The sequence below is a fragment of the Nycticebus coucang genome, chromosome 2, assembly GCF_027406575.1.
Source record: "Nycticebus coucang isolate mNycCou1 chromosome 2, mNycCou1.pri, whole genome shotgun sequence".
Lineage (NCBI taxonomy): Eukaryota > Metazoa > Chordata > Mammalia > Primates > Lorisidae > Nycticebus > Nycticebus coucang.
In genome coordinates this window covers 121,327,678-121,351,184 of record NC_069781.1, presented here as the reverse complement: position 1 = coordinate 121,351,184, position 23,507 = coordinate 121,327,678, and the positions used below count along the sequence as shown (strand labels likewise).

Genomic DNA, 23,507 nt, shown 5'->3' with positions numbered 1-23,507 from the left:
TAACTGGGTTGCTAATGAGTTTTTTCCTTAAACTCCAGTGATATTACTAGATTGTATCTTAGTGTTGGTTTTCCTGGAGCAGTATTTTTAGACACATGACATACCACTTCAGTGTGTAGTTTTTATTATTTCATCAAAATTTTCTAAATATAGGTTTTAGTGTTTAATCCAATCCCTGGCTTTTTTTTCTCTTTCTCAGGGCCTACTATTCTTTGCACATTGGCGATTCTTTACCTATCTTCAATACTTGTCACTGTGTCTTGAATCCTTTTTATTTCTTTGTGCATTTCCTTAGGACTGAAACATGTTTTTCATTTCACATTTTTCTCTCAAGGCATTTTTGTTCTATTTATTCATACTCTTGTGTTCTTTCTGGGCTAGTTTTCATTGAAAAATGGTATTTCCTTTTTCTGACTATTTCTTGAGCTGTCACATCATTTTTCAGTTTTTCTACTTCTTACTTACATTATTTTAACATGAATTACAGAGTTTCATCCATTTTTTCAAATTATAACTTTAAACAGTATCTTAAATGTTTACTTTGAAATAATTTATGCCTGCTAAAAGGTTATAATAATAGTTTAAAAATTCCTGTATATTTTCCACTTGGCTTACTCAAATGCTAGCATCTTACATATCTATAATATAATGATTAAAATCAGGAAGTGAACATGAATACACTAGTATTCATTACTTTACATACATTGTTTGGATTTTACCCATTGTCCCAATAATATCCTTTTCCAGGATTATGACATTGCCTTAGTTTTAATATCTTCTCCATCTCCTCCAATTTAGAATAATTCCTCATTTTTTTGTTTATTGATCCTGCATATTTGAAGTGTACCAGTCAATTATTTAAAAAGTATAGATTGATTTGAGTTTGTCTGATATTTCCTCATAAATAAGTAGTGATTTTGTATTCTTCAGCAAGAAGACCACACAGGTGATGTTGTACCCTTCTCAGGGGCATGAAGATTTTTTGTTTTTCTTTTTGTACATATTTTTATTAAATCATAGCTGTGTACAATAATACATTTACGGGGTACAATGTGCTGGTTTTAAATACAATTTGAAACACAACAAACTGATGAAGTTTTAATGTGCCTCACTGATGGCGATGTTTACTTTGATCATTTGATTAAAGAGAGATCTTCTAGGCTTCTCCACCATAAAGTTTCTAGTATTCCTTTCAGAATTCGTAGCTGTCTTGTGGGGAAATGCTCTGAGTATGTAAATATTCTGTCGCTTACCATACTTTCTAATACCACTAATTTTAGCATTCATTGATGACTCTTGCTTGCAATACTTATTACTGTGGTTTTTGCTAAATGATAGCTTTTTAATTTTTCTTTTATATTTATTAATTGGAATTTTACTAAAATGTAGAGCTATTTACTTATATCAGTATGTATTTATATGAATGTATAACAATACATACATATAAAATATATATGTATATTATATTTATATATAAGTATATTTAATTCATTCTTTGGGTTATAATAGTATTATTATTATTTTATTCTATTAGTATACTTATTATTTTATTTTATTTTAATCTTAAATTTGAACATTGGGGATCCCTTAGAACTGATATCTGTATTAGTTCAATGTGTCTCCATTATTCTTAAGTAGTTCCTTACTTTCTGGCACCAGGACATATTTTAGACTAATATTCTTCCTTTCGTATACCCTACTGCTGAACCAAGCATTTCCCCAAGTAGCCCTGTTTTCTGTTTGTTCGTTTTATATTTATTTATTTATTTATTTATTTTATTAAATCGTAGCTGTGCACATTAGTATGATCATGGGGCACTGTACACTTGGTTCATAGACCGTTTGACACATTTTCATCACACTAGTTAACATAGCTTTCCTGGCATTTTCTCAGTTATTTTGCCAAGACCCTTACATTCCACATTTACTAGGATTCACATATACCCTTGTAAGATGCACCGCAGGTGTAATCCCATTAATCCCCCTCCTTCCACCTACCTCCCACCTCCCTCCCCTCCCTTTCCCCCTTCTCCCTATTCTTAGGTTGTAACTGGGTTATAGCTTTCATGTGGAGGTCCTACATTAGTTTCATAATAAGGGTGAGTACACTGGGTACTTTTTCTTCCATTCTTGAGACACTTTACTAAGAAGAATATGTTCCAGCTCGTTTGTTCGTTTTAAATTGGATTAGAAATTGAGATCTGGGTATTAGATACATTTCTTGCCACCAGAGTGTTACTTTTTTAAGTCCTTCCAGTAGACGGAGCTAGGAAATAGACGTGTGAACACACACATACGCGTTTATATCCATTTCTTTCTCCACCTATCTGTTTATGTAATACCACGGGCTCATGCTGATGCCTCTGATTCCAATATAACATCACAGAGTTAATTCCTTATTTGTAATTCCTTTCTGTGACAGTGAGAAACCTGGCTGTTTTTATTCATAACTGATTTACTTATTTACTCAATCCTAATAATACATGCAAAGGAGTTTTAGAACTGCTAGCTCAGAACTGCAAACTGCTGTGAAAAACAAATTTGTTATCTTGTCCTTTTCAAAATTTAGCATTATAGTAGAGAGCCAAAATTCTGTTTTCTAATGTTAGCTAGGTCAGTTTTTATTTTCATGCTTCCTTCGGTGTTGTTTATTTGTCAAAAAATTTATGTTCATTTATAAATGTTTTGTAGCCCACATGGATTTTCTCCATGACTCTCTCATGTTTAATTATGTTTGGTTATCCCTATGAATATCTGAAACATTGTCATGGTTATAAAAGCTGGAACTAATAAGAAGGTGTGCTCAGAAAACTGACACTTACCTCTCATCCTTCTTTCCTCATTCCCACTCACCCATTCTTTAAATCAGACTTACTGATGTCTGATTTATCATCCCCGTATACTTTGCACGAAGGAAAACATGAATGTGTGTTTTCGGTCCCCTTCATTCTTACGTATGATATTTTATCACTCAACTATGTATTTTTTTATCATTTAAGTATGTATTGTAAAAATCTCCCCTCTATATCAGTTCACGTTCTTTTTTTAACAATTGCATAACACCTCACGTTGTGAGTGCAAGTGCACTGAATAACTCAACTGCTCTTCTGCATGAATATTTACTTTTGTGTGCCGATATTATGCACAGCCACCTCACTCAATTCTTTTATCGTCTGAGTAAATCATTGGGTGTCTAGGGTTTTCCAGGTAGCTGTATCTGCAAATAGATACATGTTTTCTTTACCAATTTGTACGCTTTCATTTGATGCCTCTTGACTATGTGTGTTGTATATACTTCTAATTATATGTTGAATAGTTGTAGAAAGAGGGATCCTCATTATCTTGTTCCTGATCTTAATGGAAATTCCTCTAGTATTTGTCCATTAATAAGATTCTTCCTTTAAGACTTTTAGAATTCCTAGCTTTAGGAGTGTGTGTGTGTGTGTGTGTGTGAGTGTGTGTGATATAGTATTCAATTTTTTTTATGGTCTTTATCAGAAGTACGTGTTGAATATTTTTCAAAGGATTTTTGTTTATTTTAATCATTATAGAAATAATGATGAGTTCCTTTTTTTGGGTTTAATTTTTCATTCTATCAACTTTTTGTGAGTAAACAATTTAAAATTTCAGAAATGTGATAACTTCTATCTCATATCTGGTAAATTACATTAAGTTTGTTAAACATGTTGGCTAGTTGGAATAGGTGACTTTAAGTGATTTTTGACTGGCTGGCCTTAAAATTGGTGGCACAGTTTATGTTTTCACCGTCCACCTGCATGTGTGGTTGACAAGTTTTCATGGAGTTAGGCCTGTGTGGATCAGGCCTTTAGTAGCTGTTAGTTTCAAGATCTTATGTATTTTACCATACAATGCACCCTTATGTATAAGGTACACCCATGTTTTTGGCCCTAACTTTCAGAAAAAACAAATCTTTCATTTTAACTTATAATTCAAATTTTTATTTGTTTGTACTGAGGTACTTGCTTTTTTATTATAAAGAATTTTAGTGTTTAGTTTTTAACATATAGTATAAGACATTTTATGTAACAAATAATCACAAAACATAGGAACATTCTTAAGGCACAAGAAATTTTAGGTACTGGTGAACAAATTTATGATATTTATACATTATGGAAGGCCAAGAGCTCTTCATCACTGTCAATATCAGAAACTTTTACATTAAAGTGTTGACTTGTTTTTTTGAGATAGAGTTTCACTTTGCTGCCCTCGGTAGAGTGCTATGGCGTCATAGCTCACAGCAACCTCTAGCTCTTGGGCTAGGTCGATTCTCTTGCCTTAGCCTCCCAAGGGCTTGGGACTACAGCTGCCCACCCCAACGCCCAGCTATTTTTGTTGCAGTTGGCACTGCTGTTTTAGCTGGCTGGGGCTGGGTTTGAACCCATCACCCTAGGTATATGGGGCCTGTGCCCTACCCTCTGAGCCACAGGCGCCACCCCTGTTGACTCTTTTAAAAGAAGTAATATTTATTTTTATTGAGTCATTTGTCTACAAGGGCAAGTGCTGTGTAAAAGTATGAATTAACTGATTACCTATCTTGATTGGTACAAATTGTACTATAAGGTAGGTTTCCTTATATTTGCAGCCTAGCTGGCTCACCCCTGAATCTGGGCTGAGCCTATTTCAGTTGAAGTCATCCAGATCCTGTGATCTATTAAATCAGGTATTAAATTAGAGGTGTCCAACCTGTGGCCGGTGGGCTGCTTGCTGACTTTGTGAGGACTTTTTTTGCTTATCTGTGGTGTTGGATGTCACAAAAATTATGTACAGACTTTTTAGTATATGTATTTAATATGTGGACCAAGGCAATTCTTCTTCTACTAATGTGCTGCAGAGAGAAAAAAAAAAAAAGATTGGACACCCTGTATTGTCCCTTGGATATTTGAATGATATTAGGAAATCAGACTTGCCAAAATAACTTAGAGAGGCTGGGAGTGGTGGCTCACTCCCGTGAATCCTAGCACCCTGAGAAGATGAGGTGGGTGGATTGCTTGAGCTCAGGAGTATAAGACTAGGCTGAGCAAGAGTGAGACCCCCATCTGTACTAAAAATAGAAAAATCAGTCAGGTAACTCCCATTTGCAGTTCTAGCTACTAGAGAGACCAAGGCAAGATGATTGCTTGACCCCAACAGTTTGAAGATGCTATGAGCTATGATGCCACAGCACTCTATCTAGAGAGACAGAGTAAGACTGTCTCAAAAAAAAAAATAATAGTGATAATAACTCGGAGAAAACACCTTTTAATCTTAACTATATTGTTCTGCAAATTAAAATATGAGAAAATAATACAATAATGGGGAAAATGAGGGCAGGTGTGTGTAGGGCTTTGCTCCAAGCTTTGGGAGCTGGCTCTGTTCCAGGTGAGATGCAGGAAATTTTCAATACCACGTTTTCTAGTCCCTGGAAGGGTGGGGCAATGACCCCTTTATGAAGCACATGATTCCTTTGGAAATGTTAAGTTTCTGTCTGTCCTTAAGGTCCAGGATGAAGCGCTACTTCCTCACTTTACTGTGCACACATGTTCCCTTCGGATCTTGTTAAAACTCAGATGAGGAGGTGGGGCCCAAGTTTCTGCATAGCTAATAGACTGTCAGGTAACGCTTTGCTCCTGGCTGGTGACAGTACTTTGAGGAGTAGGGACATAAAGAACAACTAGTTTAGATTTAGACTGACCTAGGTCAAAGATCAATTTTGGGTAAGTTCTTTAACCAAGATGACATCTGAACCCATGTCAGTTCTTGTGGCCCATCTTTTAAAGACTCCACCTTTCCCTTTCCTCAGCTCTGTGCCTCTCTGGACACCCCGTCCTGGGGTCCTGGACAGGTGGAGGAAGAGCCTCTGCTCTTCCCCGGCTCTCCAGATTATTGATTGACTCTCTGAGCACCTTGTGCGACGAAAATGTACCAAACATCGTAATACGTCTCTGGTAGCCCTTGTTTTGAGCTTTGGAACTACCATAGACTGCCTCTTTTACTACCAAAGCTGCCTCTTTTACTTCTTTTCTCTGTCTTCCTTTTCTTCATCCAAGCAATGTTTATTTTGAAAAGCTCTGGGCCAGCAGTGCCCCTGCTGTTCTGTCCTGTTCTCGAAGCTTTCATGCTTCCCTTTGCCTTTGTAGGTGTTCTCCTCCTCCCGCTCGCTGCCTCCTGTTCCTAGGATGTGCAGGGAATGGTGAAGCTACTCGCTTAGTCTCAGACACGCTGCCTCTCTGTAGGCTCCAGAGCTTGTTGTGCTGGGGGCACTAAGATTATCCAGCCTGCCATTATTCATTCAGTCTGATGGGCACCGTCGTTCCATTTTTCAGTCACGGATGGTCGGGAGATTTTTAAAATCATCTTTTATTTGACTGTTGCTTTATAGATTCTCTTTTGGAAACTGACTCATTCTTTCTCTTTCTTTTTCTGACTTTTGGCCCTTTCTTAGTGTCAGGTTTGCTTGGTTGCATTACTTGTTTCCAAGGCCCTGGGTGATTCCTGTTCTTAGCATATAAATATGATCCATGATTAATGTTAAAAGAGAGATTTTTAGTGACATCATTTCCCTGTAGAGTGTCTGGCCTTTAAGGTTACCCTTTACTCAAAATATCATGCAGTTGGTGGTTTCTGTTCAGTGACCTCTGAGGACTGATGCTGTTGAATCACTCTGACAGTTTCAGCTGAGATGCTTTTGTTTGGTTATAGCATGATTGTATTTTCTGGAGATCAGAGTCATCTTCTTTTTCCTTAAAGAGAAGACATATATCCCCCAAAACCTCAGTTTTTGTTTTTTTTTTTAGACAGAGTCTCACTATGTCAACCTGGGTAGAATGCCATGGCATCACAGCTCACAGCAAGCTCAAACTCTTGGGCTTAAGTGATTTTCTTGCCTCACCCTCCCAAGTAGCTGGGACTACAGGCACCTGCCACAATGCCTGGCTATTTTTTGTTGCAGTCGTCATTGTTGTTAAGCTGGCCTGGGCCTGGTTCCAACCCGCCACCCTTGGTGTATGTGGCTGGTGCCGTAAGCACTGTGCTATGGTTGCTGAGCCCAAAACCTCAGTTTTAAAGATTAAAGACGTCCTAGGGATTGGCTGCTATGGCATAAAAGATAAGGCTGATTATGTGTATGTGAAATAATCAATGTAAAGATAGGGACTGAAGGTGCCCAAGCCCGAATTGAGTATGGCAGGTCCACCTAAAAATACTCAAAGTCAGTGTAAAGCATTGCATGCCATTTTCCATTAGGAATCCTAGCTTTGCAACACCTCCTAGATTGAGGATCCAGGCAGGGCGATCAAACATTCAGTTCACATTTGCTGATGGTTTCCTGGGAGGCAGAAATTTCAAGACTAAAACTGCAACATGCCTAGAGAAACTGGATATTTGAGCACATTTGTGGATACAATATTTATCCTGAAGTAGACTGTATTTAAGCTAAAGCTTTACAAAAGAGGAAAACTAGTTAGATCAAATGCTGCACCTGTGATACCAAAAGGAAGTAGATGATTTTTCTCTATAAATTTGCAATTTCCAGTGGGGGAAAAAATAGAGTCATCCCTTGGTATTTGAAAGGGATTGGCTCCAGGACACCCTTCCCTCCATTGGCAGATAGCAAAATTCATCCATGTTCAAGTCCCTTGTTAAAAGTGGTGCGGGAGAGTCAGCCCTCCATATCCATAGACATGGAAGGACAACTGTGGCAATGATCATCATTTTATTCTTCCTAGAAGCAAAGCAGGACTTCATAGTCCATTTGAGAGATGACTGCTTTTCAGAAATTATAGGCACTGAATTTATTGCCAGCCATTCATAGCCGTCCATCTGCTAATTCTCTCCACATAGAAGGAGCAGCTGTCATTTCAGAGATGCTATAGGAGATAATAAGATGGGGTGCATTTTATCTTCAAATGCTTAAAACAAATCCCTGGGAAGAACAGCAACAATTCCTCTGACTGCAATGAATGTCTGATATTATTAATACAAAATGCCAAGTGGATTTGGATATTGGAGGCAGTGGGTTTGCTTTAAAAGGAAAGACACTCAAGTTAGGTTTGGTATATATTGTAATAATCCATGCAATTGCATAGACATAGGAACTGCCCAGGCCATAGGCACATGCAGAGATGCTGTCAAAATCATAGCCACACAGAGATTCCTGAGTAGAAATACAATCAAATGGGCTTCTCCAAACCATATGACCTATGGATACCAAGTGGAATAATTCATTGCCTCCACCCCGCAAGACGAACAAACAGAATTTGCCTTGAACTTAGAGTTTCCCAAACATCTATAGGTCTTGCATGGATCAAATTTCTCTCCAAATTTATGTCCTTTGATAATCTTAGATGACATACTCTCCTCTGCAATGTTCAACAGCCCAAATTCCAATCAGTGATCTCTATTTATTATTCTTTTGCATTTTTTATTAGATGAATTCTTTTCTGTTTGGCCCACTGCCTCTACCCTTAAGTGTGCTCAGATGATCTGCTACTTAAAACTGTGCACAGCCTGTTGTTGAGGGCCCTCACTAAGGTTATTCCCCTGCACATTTGCCCTGCATGTAACTACCTGATTATTCTTTATACAGAAAAAAAGTTAGGATGAGGTAAGAAACCAATGAACACAGTCAAAGTGGTGCGAGGCAATGCAGACCATCACAGATATAGATGAAGATGTGGATGTTGGTACAAATATGGGTACAGATGTGGATACAGTCACAGACACTGACACAGGTGCAGCTAGAGTCATACAGGTATTTCTCCATGGAGATATATAAAGTAGGCATTATTTCATTTGATCTTTAAAATAAGCCTGGGAGGGAAGTTAGGCATCTCTCTCTCTCTCTTTTTTTTTTCCCCCCACATTCAAGAATGGTGACTTTCAAAGAGGCCCCAGATAAGCCCCATGCCTGGTGACAGCTGGGAGTTGAATCTAGGTCTTCTCACCCAAAACTTGGACCGCTTTTGGTTGCAGTACAAATTTTTATTGTTTCTCTTTTTGGGAATCATAGTCTCGGATTGTATTTCTGCTACATGGTAACCCACAAGCCCTTTCCATGTAGACTTTGCCCCTGAACTTGGTTTGTATGGAGCATGGGGAAAGAAGATGTAGAGAGAGCTGATGCAGAATTGCTGGCTGTGGGACACATAGAACACTTGCATTTTTACAAACAGAAATGCTTTTCAAGAGCTTCAGCTGATTTTATCACAGTCAATGTTACAAAGAAAAACAAATCCCCAGTGTTGATGAGAATTCAGGTCAAGGCAAGGAGAATCACAAAGCAGTTAAAGAGAATCGTGAGGCCCCGGGATGTTGTGCCTACAAATATCTTGATTTGAGAAAAGAAATTCCATTTAAACAGAGCAAATATGCTCAGGAGCAAGTCTGGGCTGCCTGTTCCTCCCTGTTGCTGTTGGTATTAAAGATATGCGTCATACTTTGCCTTTGTCCTTGGCCATCAGGCAGAGCAGAGAAATTCTGTTTCTAGATGTTGTTGTTATTAGAAAGAGGAAGGGAGGAATAAAAGCAGGGAAAGAACAAAAAAGGTAGAGAGGAAGAGGCACAAAATCTACCATATCTCAAGTCAAAATATTTTTAACGGAGAAATTGGGATAAGTGATTAATCTAAAAGTTTGGGGGTTCCAGTGAGCTGTCAGCGGTTCTGGCAAGCATCAGGTGGCTAATATTTAAAGACAATTGCGGAAACAGGGAGATGAAAAAGTGGTGAAAGGAAAAGGCTGAACTTTCTTTTTTTGGCCTCCAAGGTTTATCGAAAATTGTGTTTAAAAAATACAGAAGATTAATCTGCTTCTACATTTAAGAGTAAGTGTATTCATTCATCCCAAATTATTTACTCAATACCAGTTTTGACAGTTACTGTATTAGGATTTTGATGGTGACCAGGAGAGTGCTCTTGCTTCCAGGAAGTTCCTAGTCTAATCATGAAGGCAAGAGAAGTAAAAGTAAAAACCCATTCAAGATGGTTTTATAAACACTCCGATCAAGGGGACCTTAGGATGCTATTGCAACAAATAGCAGTGGAATGCAACAGCTGAGAAATCAAAGGAAATTTCCCTGCTGGGTTGACCGCTTGATGGAGATGGGGGAGTTCCAGCAAAGGGCCAGCAGACACCATTACTCGGAGGAAGTGTGAGCAAACCCCATTGAGAGGAAATATGGAAGGATGGGGTTGCTGGGCAGAGGAGGGGAGTGTGCTGGAGGGCTAGGGAGGGAGAAGCATGCTGATCCTCCCACTCGGCACTTTGCCTCTCAGCCCTATGGAGTGAACCCCTCTCAGCAGGGCTGCTGTGACCCTCCCCTGGGCATGGTCTGCACTGGTTATTCCTGGGAGTGGTGGTGGCGGGGGTGGTTAGGATCCCTCTACTGACAACGCAGCACCCCTGTGTCCTCCCTCTGAATTACAGTCAGTGTTATCTATCACTCAACATCTGGTCACTTTTGTAAAGTAACTCAGAACTTTACAATAGCAACATTTTCATTTCTGAAATGAGGGACTGTATGATTTTGAGGTCATTCTGGCTCTTGTATGTAATCTTTGAAAAATATATTGTGATTAGATAAATGTCATGCTGCCTACATTCTGTACCTAGCTGAGGAAGGAAGGAGGACAGCGAGGGAAGTGTCACTGTTAGTGGCAAACAGACGCCGTGGGAAGCCCTGCTCACAGTTAAGTGATCTCAGGCCATGTGTTTAATCATTTCTGATTTGTACCTGGCAGAGTCATGGTTCACCTGGAAAGACGAGTATCACAGATAACACACCCAGCATGACAGATTAACCTCAACTTAGTAGTTTGTAGGACTGAAGGTCCCAGAGCCTGGAGAAATTTATTAGATTGGTTCTCAATGGGTGTACATAGGGGAAAGCTTCATTTCTCAAACTTCATCTTAAAACTTCAACAACCCACTGTACTAAGTCAAATATGTTTTCTCGTTCTTTCTGAGGCTGTGGATAATCCTGACACTTTGGAAGCTCACAGGACATATCTGTAGCTTTCTGGACATCTGGAATTGAACCAGTTGGGCACAAGTCAGAGAGAACTTAGATTCATAAGTTTAATTGTCTCGTGGGGCTTTGTTTTCTCAAGCAGCTTTCTTCTAAATGTGTGCGTATTTGTATGTGGTTTGTTTCTGCAGTCACAGATGCTCACTGAGAGGGGAAGATCTGAACCGACAGTGGCTCTGTCCCTGTGCCCATCTCCAGCCAACCATCTACCACGCCAAAGGGCTCCTCCACTACCTCAGCAGCCTTGGCCGGAGTCCCGTGGTGAGTCACTGGCTTCCCCCTGCCTCCGCCCCCTGGGCTGGTTCCTTTTACTTTCCAGGAGGCAGATTATACTCTGTTCAGGCAAAACAAAGGTAAAGGGCAGAGACCTGTATGCGGCACGTTCTGATGGGGGATGCACTGATTTCCTAGGCCTGCTGCAGAGACCTGCCACAAGCAGGGTGGCTTCAAACAGTGGAAACTTAGCTCACTTTTCTGGAGGTTACAAGTCTGAAATCAAAGTGTTATTGGGGCCACACTCTCTCTGACCACTCTAGGGATGAGTCCTTTGCTCCTCCAGCTTCTCACGGTTCCCAGCGATCTCTTGTACTCCTTAGCTTGTGGCAGCAGAATTCCAGTCTCTGTGTCTTCACAGGGCCATCTTCCCTCTGAGTGTGTCTATATCCCAAATTCCTTCTTATAAGGACATCAGTCATTGGATTAAGGCCCACCCTAATCAAATATGGCCCATCTTAGTTTTATTATATCTGCAAAGATCCTTTTTCCAAATAAGGTCACAGTCATGGGTACCAGGGACTAGAGTTGCAACATATCTCTTTGGGGTATGCAACACAGGCAAATGATCAGTTCAATATCCATTAGTAAAACCTGGCCAAGAATTATATTTTGTCTTGCTTCTTAGGCTTTTGTTTTTCTGATATTTCATTTATTGGACAAGAAAGGAAGTGTACAGAACTATTAAATAGTATTTTGAAAAACCTTTAGGTGGGGCAGCGCCTGTGGCTCAATCGGTAGGGCGCCGGCCCCATATACCGAGGGTGGCGGGTTCAAACCTGGCCCCGGCTGAACTGCAAACCAAAAAATAGCTGGGCGTTGTGGCGGGCGCCTGTAGTCCCAGCTACTCGGGAGGCTGAGGCAAGAGAATCGCTTAAGCCCTGGAGTTGGAGGTTGCTGTGAGCTGTGTGACGCCATGGCACTCTACCAAGGGCCATAAAGTGAGACTCTGTCTCCACAAAAAAAAAAAAAAAACCTTTAGGTGATTGTATTCATGTACAACTAATACTCATTATATTTCAAAGATGATTCTGGCACTCTTCCAGGTCCTCTGCTCTCCCAAGCCTCTGGTGCTATAAAACTGATAGAAAAAAAAACCCAGACTATTTGAAATCAGTGGACTTGGGTAGAGATAAGAAAGGGGAAATGGCAGCAAAGTAACCATTATACATATGAAAATGCTCATTTATTAACTAAAAACTGTGAACACACCTGTCTATAAAAGTTTGGAGGGTGTATTCAGAGTCCTCACCTCAAATTCAGAGTCCTCACTTAACCTAAGACACTTAAAATAGAGTAGGGAAACTCACATATGCGCCAAATGATCTCTTATTAACCATTTTTTGAGAATCTGCTATGTGATCACAGATCACCATATTCAACAAATATTTGTTTACAAAATGGATACATATATGTAACGTAGAATCTTGTTTAGTTAGATCTCAAAAGAGATTAAATAAAGTGATTTATGTGAGGTCACCCCAAAGTGTATGGCAAAATTGTGATGTGGTTCTAATGTGCTTTTCTACCCCAAAACTCAACTTCTCCTCATTATTTATGCTTTATTACACAGTCCTTCAGACTAGGCTGAGGTTCAGTGCATTCCTAGAAGGACTCCCAGAACTCAGAACAGCTGTAATGCTCGTAATTCCAGTTTATTACAGTGAGAAGACACAGATCAAAATCAGCAAAGGTCAAAGGCATAGATGGCAGAGTTTTGGAGAGACAAGGTGCAAGCTCCCAGATGTCCCCATCCAGTGGAACAAATAAACAGTACTAATTCACCAGCAACAATGTATATTACCAACCAGGCTCACCTTAGCCTTTGTGTCCAGGGTTTTACCAGGGTCAGTTACATAGGCACAGAGTGCCCCACATGGCTGACCTTAGTTACTTAGTCTCCAGCCTCTCCAGGGGTCAAACTGATACCTCAGGACCCGAGACTCCCATCAAAGATCACCTGGTTAGCATCAACCACCTGGTATGACCCAGGTCCTCACGTAAAAAGAGAGAGAGTCTCTGGTAGAATATTCCAAGGAATATTTACAATTTTCCTTTTCTGTGAACCAGTTAAGGAACAGACCTTTCTGTAGAATGTGGCAGATTTGAACACCCTATACTTGTTGAATTCATTCTTTTTTTTGGCTGGGGCTGGGGCTGGGTTTGAACCTGCCACCTCTGGCATATGGGGCTGGCACCCTACCGCTTTGAGCCACAGGCGCCACCTGAATTAATTCTTTATTACACAGAAAGCACAGCACATTCTTTGTCTTAAGAATCCCGGTTCTAACTGGTTACAATGTACATATAACGTTTTCATGCTGATCTTGTTATCCCCCGATCCTAGAAGGTACTGCTCATCTGCCGGCTACCCACAGGAAGTGAGCTCACCACCTACTCAGCAGGGCACCAACCTCATGGTCAAAACTTGGAAAAAGTGTGTCTCTCTGAGTAGGAAGCTTTAGGCTCCAAGAGGAGAGAGAGAGAATCTTAAAAGAAAACAACTCCCTATGTGATACACATTTAAACACACACATACACACACACTCACCCACAACAACACAGGATTCCTCTCTGCTCTGACAACCTCTAATTGAAGAGTAGAACACTTATTTTAAAGCACGACAGGTGAAAAGCTTGTTTAAAAATATAAATAAACATTAATTAGCTATAAACATGACAGCCACAGACTCCTTTCCTGCTGGGACCATCTGAGAGGTGGGTGAGGAACAGCGGAGTGCTAAATGCTATTCACAGTGTTACAAAGCTCTCTAATGGGCTCAACATCACCTTTTAGTTAGCTACGAAGCTAGTTGCATCAGTCTCCTGCTCGCAGCCCAAGTGCTGCGGCTGCCACTCACTGGCACTCAGGCCTGCCTGTACCAGGAAGATTGCTAGGGCAACGAGAGTGGCTCTTGGGCTGTATGACAAGATTGACTGTGACTCTGCTCAATGTCCAGCTCTCACTCACATATTTTCTGAAGCACTGGAAGGACACTACATGCTTGCTCCGAAATCTCACTTGTTCTAGATGCTACTCAGTCATTTGCCCACTGGTGGGAGGGTTAATGTGAAATCCCAGGACCAGTGGGAATGTGACTACTGGGAACTTTCAAATACCAGACCAATCATTCAGTTTATAGGCAATATGGTGATATTCACTGATTGTTTCATCCACCCATCCAGGCGGTCATCCGTTTGTCCATTGTCTTACATCATGTGTGTGAAATTGCTGTGCTAGCTGCCAGCAATATAAAGCCAATTAAAAAAAATGGTCTATTACTTTGAGGAGCCCACAGTTTACTTTGGTAGAAAGAAGAGTCAGGTCTGCAAAGAAATTAGTATGGTACAAAATAGCAAGCGCTGTCAGGAAGGCCCATGGGCAGAGTTATAGGAACACAGATGTGGGTGGAGTCACTTTCTCTCAGGCTTATGGAAACACCAGAGAGCGTGAAGGTGGCAGTGGACTGGACTTAAAGGGGGCGGGTGGTAGGGTTTCCCTGGGACTGACTCTAGTAAGGCTGAGAAATACTTTTTCCCTCAAAGGATCTCATAGGTCTTCTGCTTTGTGAAATTGGAAATCCAGGGAGTTTTCTATGTTTGGGGCCACTGCATAATACAAAAGAAAGAAAGTTTTCATTCAACAGGTGGTGATACTCAGGCCCCAGAAGCCTCCTTCCCAATGTTCTTGAACCCAGATTTTCTGTCTCTATTTTTGTGAGAGAACTTAGATCTTGGATTCAAAAGCCCAAACACATAGAAAGTTTTGGTGTATTATTCATCTTCAGTAACCAAAACCAAAATTAAAAAACAAAAACAAAAAAAAACCCGAATAAAGAGCTACTGACCCAGTCAGTCCCATGAATGAACCTCAGAAACATGCTGAGTGGAGAAGCTAAAGCCTGCATGCTCCAATGCATCGATTTATATGAAGTTTCAGAGCGGCAAAAGTAATTTATGAAGATAGAAATTAGAAAAGAGTTTGTCTCTGGGGAAGGGGATTGAATAATAAAGGCCACGAGGGGCTCGGCGTCCGTAGCACAGTGGTTACAGTGCCAGCCACATACATGGAAGGTGGCAGGTTTGAACCTGGCCCAGGCCAGGTAAACAACAGCTAAACAACTGCAACAAAAAATAGCCAGGTGTTGTGGCGGGCACCTGTAGTCCTAGCTACTCAGGAGGCCGAGGCAAGAGAATTGCCTAAGCCCAAGAGCTGGCGGTTGCTGTGAGCTGTGAGCTGTGAGGCCACAGCACTCTACTGAGGGCAACATAGTGAGACTCTATCTCAAAAAAAAAAAAAAAAAAAAGGCCAGGAGGGAACTTTCTAGAATACTGTGAATGTTCTATATCATGATCAAAGAGTTAGTTATGCCAAAACCCACTTAACTATATATTCAGGATCTGTGTCTTTCATTTTTGGTACACGTTTACCCAAATACTGAAAATTAAAAACAAACCAGTGGGAGGTCAAGGTGAGAGAGTCACTTGAACTTGGGAGTTCAAGACCAGCCCAGCCTAAGAAAGAATGAGACCCATCTCTACTAAAAATAGAAAAGGCCGGGTGTGATGTCGGGTGCCTGTAGTTCTAGCTTCTTGGGAGGCTGAAGCAGGAGGATGGGCATGAACCTGAGAGTCCGAGGTTGCTCTGAGCTATGATGTCAAAGCACTCTAGCATGGACAACAGAGTGAGATTATGTCTCAAAAAAATAAGATTAATTAATTAAAAATGAATAAACCAGAGCAAAGTCACAGAGATTTGAAATGCAGCTAGGAGACAAAAGGGGCTCCCCAAATATGAGTGACCAAGATAGAGACATGCAAGTCATGTCAGGGAAAACAACATCATTGTCCGGGCAGAGTAGCAAGGTCGTGGAAGATCCTCTCTTCAGAAGTCAGAAAGATCCAGCCAGAGAGAAGGCAGGTAGGCAGAGAAGCCCACGGAAGCAGACAGGGTCTACAGTTAGTGAGCGGGAGGCATTGAATCTGTTTCTGTTTATGAAGCTCCCTGTAAAAGCCGGGAGGCAAGGCTGCTGGCAGAGAGGGCAGGTTGGGCACAGCTTCTGGAATGAGAGGAAGCTCTGAGGGTGCTGCAGGCTCATGGGAAGCCACGTGCACAGCTTCTTCTCAGCTGCCACATTGCAGCTGGCCTGGCCCTTGTGCTGCTGTAAAGACTTGGGGCTTCAGAATTAGGAGAGGCATCGATTCCCATCCTCTGGGCTCCCCTTCTGCGAGTGCATGTTGGTAAAGGGATTCAGTGCTCTTTGAAGAGCACATTGATTTCCATTTACGACTCGCACAAACTGGGCTGCCTTCTGCCAGGGGACAGGGCGGGCTTACTTTGGTTTTGTCCTTCTCTGGGGTCCAGTGGAATAGAATTTTTAGCTACTTAAATGATTTTCCTGGTCTTATTTTCTCCCTCTGGCCTATGTTTTGTAGTTAATCAGCTTCTTTTAAAAGAGGCACAAAGGAAAGAGAAGAAAAGGGATTACATGTCCCTTCCCATAACCCTCGTCTCCAAGGACCTCGAGCTATTTTATACACACTATTTTATCTCGACTTCATTCCTCTCAAGTAGTAGAAGAACAAGTGTTATTTTTGCTTATTTTTGATTGACTCATGCTAAGGTACTAAATCTAGAATTCTACTTTTTTGGCACTGTAGGCTACGGTAAGAGGAAAAAAAATAAAAAAAAAAAACCTTGGTGTGGTGGTGGGGGAGGGGACAGAATGCCCATGGAGCTCCTAGGTGAAATAATTTAAATTGTATTCCATATTCTTTTATTTAGAATTGCTTTCCTGCTATTTGAATAAAGATAAAACAGTGCTTCTTTAACATACCAGAAACCATGCTTTGTGTATATTTTTACTGATGCAAATAATCTATATTTAAGTGAATTGCTAAAGTTTCTCAGATAACCGTAGGTTGAAAAGCAAAGGGCGTTTATTTTCTTGTTCCCTTGCTAGTCTCTTTCATGTAGTTTGTATGCTTTGCAGGGGCTAAAAATCTGGGATTTTCCACATGCCAGAAAAAGGACATGTCAGATTTCTCAAAGAAGTCAAAATAAATTCTCTATTTTTATTTTATTTTGTTTTTTCCCAGTTTGGAGTGAGGCAGGGAGGTAGGATGCAGGGGAAAGCAGGAGAGTGGTTGCCTGGACTGTGATGCCCTTCAGCCTTTGTGAAGGTGCCTCTGTGCAGAGCTGGAGAAAATGCGGGAAGGAAGAAATACTTGGCTACAGGGCCAGAGGCCATGACGAGGTTGTTCTCGGGGAGGGAGGGCCAGAGGTCAAAGCAAATGCAGGCACCTAAGGGGCCTGTGTGTGTCTGTGGACTGATTAGTGAGTGGAGGAGGTAGCAATGTGGTCAAGGGCGCTGGAGGTAGCGTTCAAAGTTCTGGTTCCAGAAAGGATGAGGGTTGCCTTGAGCAAAGCACGGTCCAACCTTGGGGACTGAGGCAACCAACAGTCTCCAAGATAGGAATGCAAATCAGGTAACTGGGCAAAACCAAGGCAGGCCTCCTTCCCTGCACTGGGCAGGCTGGCTGTGGGTTGTGCCCCAACCCTCCCCAAGTGTTACCCCGCCAACTTGGAAACCTGTTGTAGGTAGAAAAAAAAAAGCCTAGTCTAGACCCTGCCTTCTGGTGAAAACAGGGGTCCCAATAGCCTTGTGCTCTGAATGAGCCTAACACACACAAGGAATAGATGAACGCTCTGCCCGTGTGCCTGCACCTGGGAGAGATGGATGGCGAAGGGCTCACCAGGGATTGTGATGGCGACACACAGGTCACTGTGTCTCTCTCTTCGATGTGTAAACCCGAGGAAAAGGAACAGTTTCAACTCCTGAGCAGTTGGCCTGGACCTCATTGCAAGCGGCCTCTCACTGTTAAGCTGACTTGAGCATTAAGCTCAGGGAGGGAGGCCTGGCCAGAGGCGGAGGGTAGAAAATCGCTGAAATGAGGCATCATGGTAGGTCTGGTAGTTCACGCTCAGAGTCGTTAATAGACAGTCCTGTTATAGCACTCTTCATCACTGATAGAGCCAATGTTTTTAAATGTTTCGTTCTGGAGAATTTTGAAACCAGACTGATCAGATGTGAGGTGTAACATCCCTGGTTGACAGGGAGCCGTGGACAAGCTGCTTGACCTCCTTCGGTCTCCCTGTAAAGTGAGGAGGACGCCCTCCCTTCAAGGCTTCGTATACTGATTATAGGTGTGTGTGCAACTTAGCACAGTGACTGGCACATGCCAGGTGTTCAAATAAATAGCAGGCATTAAAATTATTACTCACCAGAAGGTGTTAGATGCAAAACAAAGCCTCCTACCAGGCTGCGTGTTTTTTGTTGATTCACATGGGCTCTTTCAGTGTAATAGAAATATTTTGGAAAGAAGGATATTATAAGACATAACATTGGGATGGCAGAAAACCTGCTCCAGCATTTTATAACGTATAATAAAAGGTCCCACGGCGGGCAGTCTCATGAAGAGTCAGTTACTGGTGCATTCTGCTGAGTTTAATGTGACGATTGTCTCCTCAAATTAGCTAGTGGAGGCAGCGAAAACTTCCTGTAAGGAAATGCTGCTTTTCTGAGGCCATGCTGGAACTTTGGCCCATGATGGCCCAATGTTGGTGAAAGTCTCTCACTTTGGGGAAGGGAATAAAGCGGGAAATCGCCTTTCAGGTACTTATAGGAATAAATGCCCCCTGTGGTTAACCTCAGCCAGGGCAGGATACTGCGGATAACTCAGATGAAATGGTTATAGAAAGAGTATGGCTGCCAATAAAAAGGTCTGGAAAACGGGGTCTTGCAAAACCAGGCTCCTGGAAGGCAATGGAACATGTCACCAATATCATTTCCTTTATAGAGACGTTAACTCCACTCAGGAACTGGGGCTGAATGCCGCCTGCACGATATTGTGCACAAGCTGGAATCTCTAGGGCTTTGGTGAGCTTTGGATGGTTTAATTGGAAGCATTGCTGTTTTGGGTTTCTGTCACGTTCTGCAGAATATGTCTCCTCCTGGTTCCAGCCTTGCCTTCATCTTCCTGTGGCAATGGGATAAATAATGCAGAGGTTTGCTGCTGGGAAGCAGGAATGAGACCCAGATGTCATGAATGGAAAACACAGCAGCTTAAAGCTGGCAAATTGACGTAAACACAATCAGGATAAGTGAGCCATGGGAGGGGAGGAACAGCTGAGGTAGGCGTGGTTTGAGATGAGAGTGGGTAACCTCTCAAACCAGGGGTCCAATTCACTTACAGAGGAACCAGAATAGGACCGAGGGAGGGAGAGGACTGAAGGGGAGGCATATGAGCTGCATAGCAATGTGGTTGTGATCAGCCTCTTTGCTGAGCAAGAAAAGATGAAACTCACGTTTGCATGAATTAAATTAACCTTGCAGTTTAGCCTAGACAAGAATGGATTGGAAAAGTTCCTAGGGAGATGTTTAATCCATCCACACCATATACTTCACTGATGAAGAAACTGAGGCCAGACAGGGCGATCAGTTTAGCCAAGGGTCAGAAGTTCAAAAGTAAGCACTCCAGCTCAAATACAGTTAAATGAAACTGCATAAAACCTTCACATCTGCGTCTCTTCCCATGCTCTTTGTCTTGGAGAAAAGCAGTCACTGCTTATTTGCTTAATCCAGAGATCCAGGTAGAATTCTTAACCTCTTCTTCCCTGAGCCTCTACCTCCAGTTAGTCTCCCAAATTCCGTAGATACTACTTGCTTACTCTCAAAAAACTTCCTTTCTCAACACACTTGTATCTGCTGCCCTAAGCTAGGTTCTTGTCATCTCTCTTGCCTGGTTTCAGTCCTTCCAACCTGGATCTTTCTGTTCTGATGATCCAGCAGGTTGCCTCTTGCTCAAACACTTTAGCTCCTTCATGCATCTTCAAGAAAACATCTTCTTACGCCCCAGACAGGCATATAAGCTCATTAATCACCCACTGTTGTCCACTGCTAGACATACCTGATGTATTTGCCTTTTACTAAACACTCTTGTGCTCTTATTCTAAATTATTGCAATTCCTCAAACCCACAGCCCTTCTTCCCCATTTTCCATTTGCTTGTATGCCTTTTACTCAGTAAGATTCATCTCGTATATAACCTGCCTTGGTAATCCCAGAAACACCACATTGCACACCTTTAGGCCTGCTATTCATTTGGAGAGCAATGTAAATGCTGCCCCCTAGAGGTGTGCAGCGGGCCCTAATCTGGGTTTCCTGAGAATCCTGTACTTATCCCTACCTCAGCTCTTGCTGTGTTACAATAGCCCGTTGGGTTCTTAAAGGCACAATAATGAAGTGCTTTAAAACATTGCCTCTGGGTTAGGGCAAATTGGGGTTTTAAAAATCTTCTTAATAACAGTGCAAACTTGGGCAAGTTACTTACTTTAGCTGAAATTCAGAGTTCTCAGCGGAAAAACAGGCATAATAACAGTACCTACTTCATTGCGAGATGATTTGTATTAAGTTTCCAGCATAGTACCCAGAGTCTCCAATAAATTAACTATTGTAGCTATTATTGTTGTTATGGAGAGCAGTACTATGTTATATTAAAATTTTAGTTCCTCCTGCCATACAGGAGGCACCTAGTTAATATTTGTTGAATCAAATGATTAAGAAGCAAGATATACCTGTGGATATTGGAGTGTCCTAATTGGCCATCCTTCCTACTTACCTGGTACAGAATTTTACTGAATGTAGTATGAAGATTTTCAGTAGAAAGAAAAAGCTTCCTCAACTGAAACAACCTGACAATTGTCTTGTAATTGCCCCCTGCAATTTGGAGGAATACATGTTTCTTGTAATTAAGAGGAATTTATTTTTAGGGACATCATCTGAGCAACAAGCCCAATGATGTTTCTATTTTCTTCATTCTGAATCGTGAGAGGCCCCGAGAACTCCCAGGGCTTAGCCATGCCCTTCCTGCAGGTGAATAGGTCTGTAATTGGTCATTTACCTCAGCTTTCAGAGTTTGTAAGAATCAGAAGAAAAAAGAAAAACGGCGTTCTTTTCTCTAGTTGAATTCAGCATTTAAGGAGCGCCTATCACCAGGTAGGCATTCCTTTGGCTTTCTCGGGAAATCTGTTGCTAAGACACCGTCTTAATTTGTTTGCACACTTTTCATAAGAACAGTGGCTGTCTATTCACAGAGAGAAACGGAGGTGTAAGCGGTAAAGGCGGGGAGAAATTCATGTCAGCAAAGGATTAGACCTCAAACAATTATTTTATTGGTTCCTATAGAGGAGAGTTTTTTTTTTTAAGTGGCCCGCACAACCAGCATCACCTGGGGATATCTTAGAAATGCAAATTTGGGGGCCTCACCCAGACTTACTTGAATCACAGCATTGCTGGGGTGTGGCTCAGCATCTGCTTTAACAAACTCTCCAGGTTGCTCTGAGGCTTATTAATATTGGGGATCCACTGTTCCAATGTCTAGAGTAGAACAGAATGTCATTCGAGCCTCGCAAGTTGGTTGGAATAGGAACTGAGGAGACTAGTTTTGGGCAGCTGGAAAATCCTGTGATAGCCTCTCTTGGAGCAGGTGCCTTGAAAGAGGATGCTCATCTGCTTGAAGACTTATATTGCCTCCAGATCTCCTACCTCAAATTAAATATCAGTATAATCCTGGATGATAACTGCACAGTATAAGCCAGGAAGAAATAGCTGCACACAGAAAGAATTACAAGATGTTGATAATATATGTTGCCAGAAACCTGGGAAACCTGTGGGAGTGGATTCTCAGGGTGCTACACTGGTAAAGGGAGAACCTAATGCTGGGTTGGGCTGACTTCACCTAAGTGAGTGGATGATCCAGAGATCCTGGGTTTACTCTGCTGGCTTGGTCTAACACCTTCACTGCTAGCTTGACTGAACCTCAACTGTAGCCCATATTTAGTGAAGTCTAGATGCCAGAGCTGCCCTAGACTGATGTGGGGGAGAATATGCCAATCTTAGGGAAATAGACACTGGTTTTACTGTGTAAGTCTTGCACACCCCTCTCTCACCTGTGAGAAACACTCCCTGCACTAAGCAACTAGACATACATTAGTGAGGGGAGTGTCTTCATCCTTGGAAACTGTGTAGCTGCTCACTTTTGAAAGCCAGGTCTATAGGGGATGCTACCACCAAGGTAAGGGGGGGAGGGGTCTTTGACATTTATGGAGATTACGAAATTCCAGAGCAGCAGAGGCCAAGTGGTAATACTTAACCACCACAGACAAGAGGGACACATCCACCAGCACATACCTCTTTATCCTAGATAACAGTTTTTGCTCTGATGTCTGCTTCATCTGATAATTTATATAAGCATCAATCTTTCTTTTGTTTAGTTTTTACAGAGTACATGTATTTATATCCTTATATTTTTAATTTATCTCTTTATTGAAAATGCATTTCTTGTAGACAGAATATATCTGATCTTGCTTATCTATCTATTCAATTTGATATGCTTCAGCTTCTAATTGTGTTTGATTGACTGTTTACATTGAATGATAACTATTGATATGTTTGGATTGAAATCTACCATCTTGCTAGCTGTTTTCTATTTGTTTCATCTGTTCTTAGAGTTTTCTATCTTTTCTGATGTCTCTTGTATTGAGCATTTTTATGATTCCAATTTATCTCTACAATTGAATTATTATTTATGCCTCCTAATTTTTTTTTAGTGTTTGCCCTATTATTTACAATATCCATCTTTGATGAACCAAAGTCTCCCTTGCGATAATAAACTGATTTATTTTATACTATAAGGACCTTATAACAGCATATTACTAATTGATTTCTTCCATATTTTCTGCCATTATTATGATATATTTACTTCTGCATATGCTATAAATGTGCATTACATTGCTGCAATTTTTCTTTAGACTATCAAGTGTTATGTTTTAGAGAAGTTAAAATCAAGGGAAAAAAAGAAAATTATTTTATTTTACCTTCATATGTTTCATTTCCAGAGCTTTTTCTATATTTTGATTCAAAGACACTATGACTTTTTGAGACCAAAATGATCTGTGGGGCACCCCCAAAACTTTTACTTTAGGAATCAGAGAAGGTAGATGTTTGACAGGAGCCCTATTCTCCAATGCCCTTTTCATGTGTGGCCAAGAAGGATGAAGGAAAATAAGCACCTCCCCAGGGGCAGAGAAAGGATCAGTGAAGAAAGAGTCCAGGAGCAGTGCGAACAGGGAGGAGAGCCAGGGGTTCATCT

The 23,507-nt window shown here is 41.3% G+C and overlaps 1 protein-coding gene across 3 annotated transcripts in view; it reads left to right on the top strand.

Moving 5' to 3' along the window:
- The window catches only part of AGBL1 (AGBL carboxypeptidase 1), a 698,527-nt gene that overhangs the window by 351,120 nt on the left and 323,900 nt on the right, over window positions 1-23,507 (top strand). For 2 of the 3 annotated variants that reach the window (XM_053581727.1, XM_053581726.1), the window contains exon 19: window positions 11,154-11,283. The exons of the other annotated variant lie outside the window; for it this stretch is intronic. In XM_053581727.1, the coding sequence (XP_053437702.1) occupies window positions 11,154-11,283 (130 nt within the window). The remainder of the gene's footprint in view (window positions 1-11,153; window positions 11,284-23,507) is intronic. 3 annotated transcript variants of the gene reach the window in all.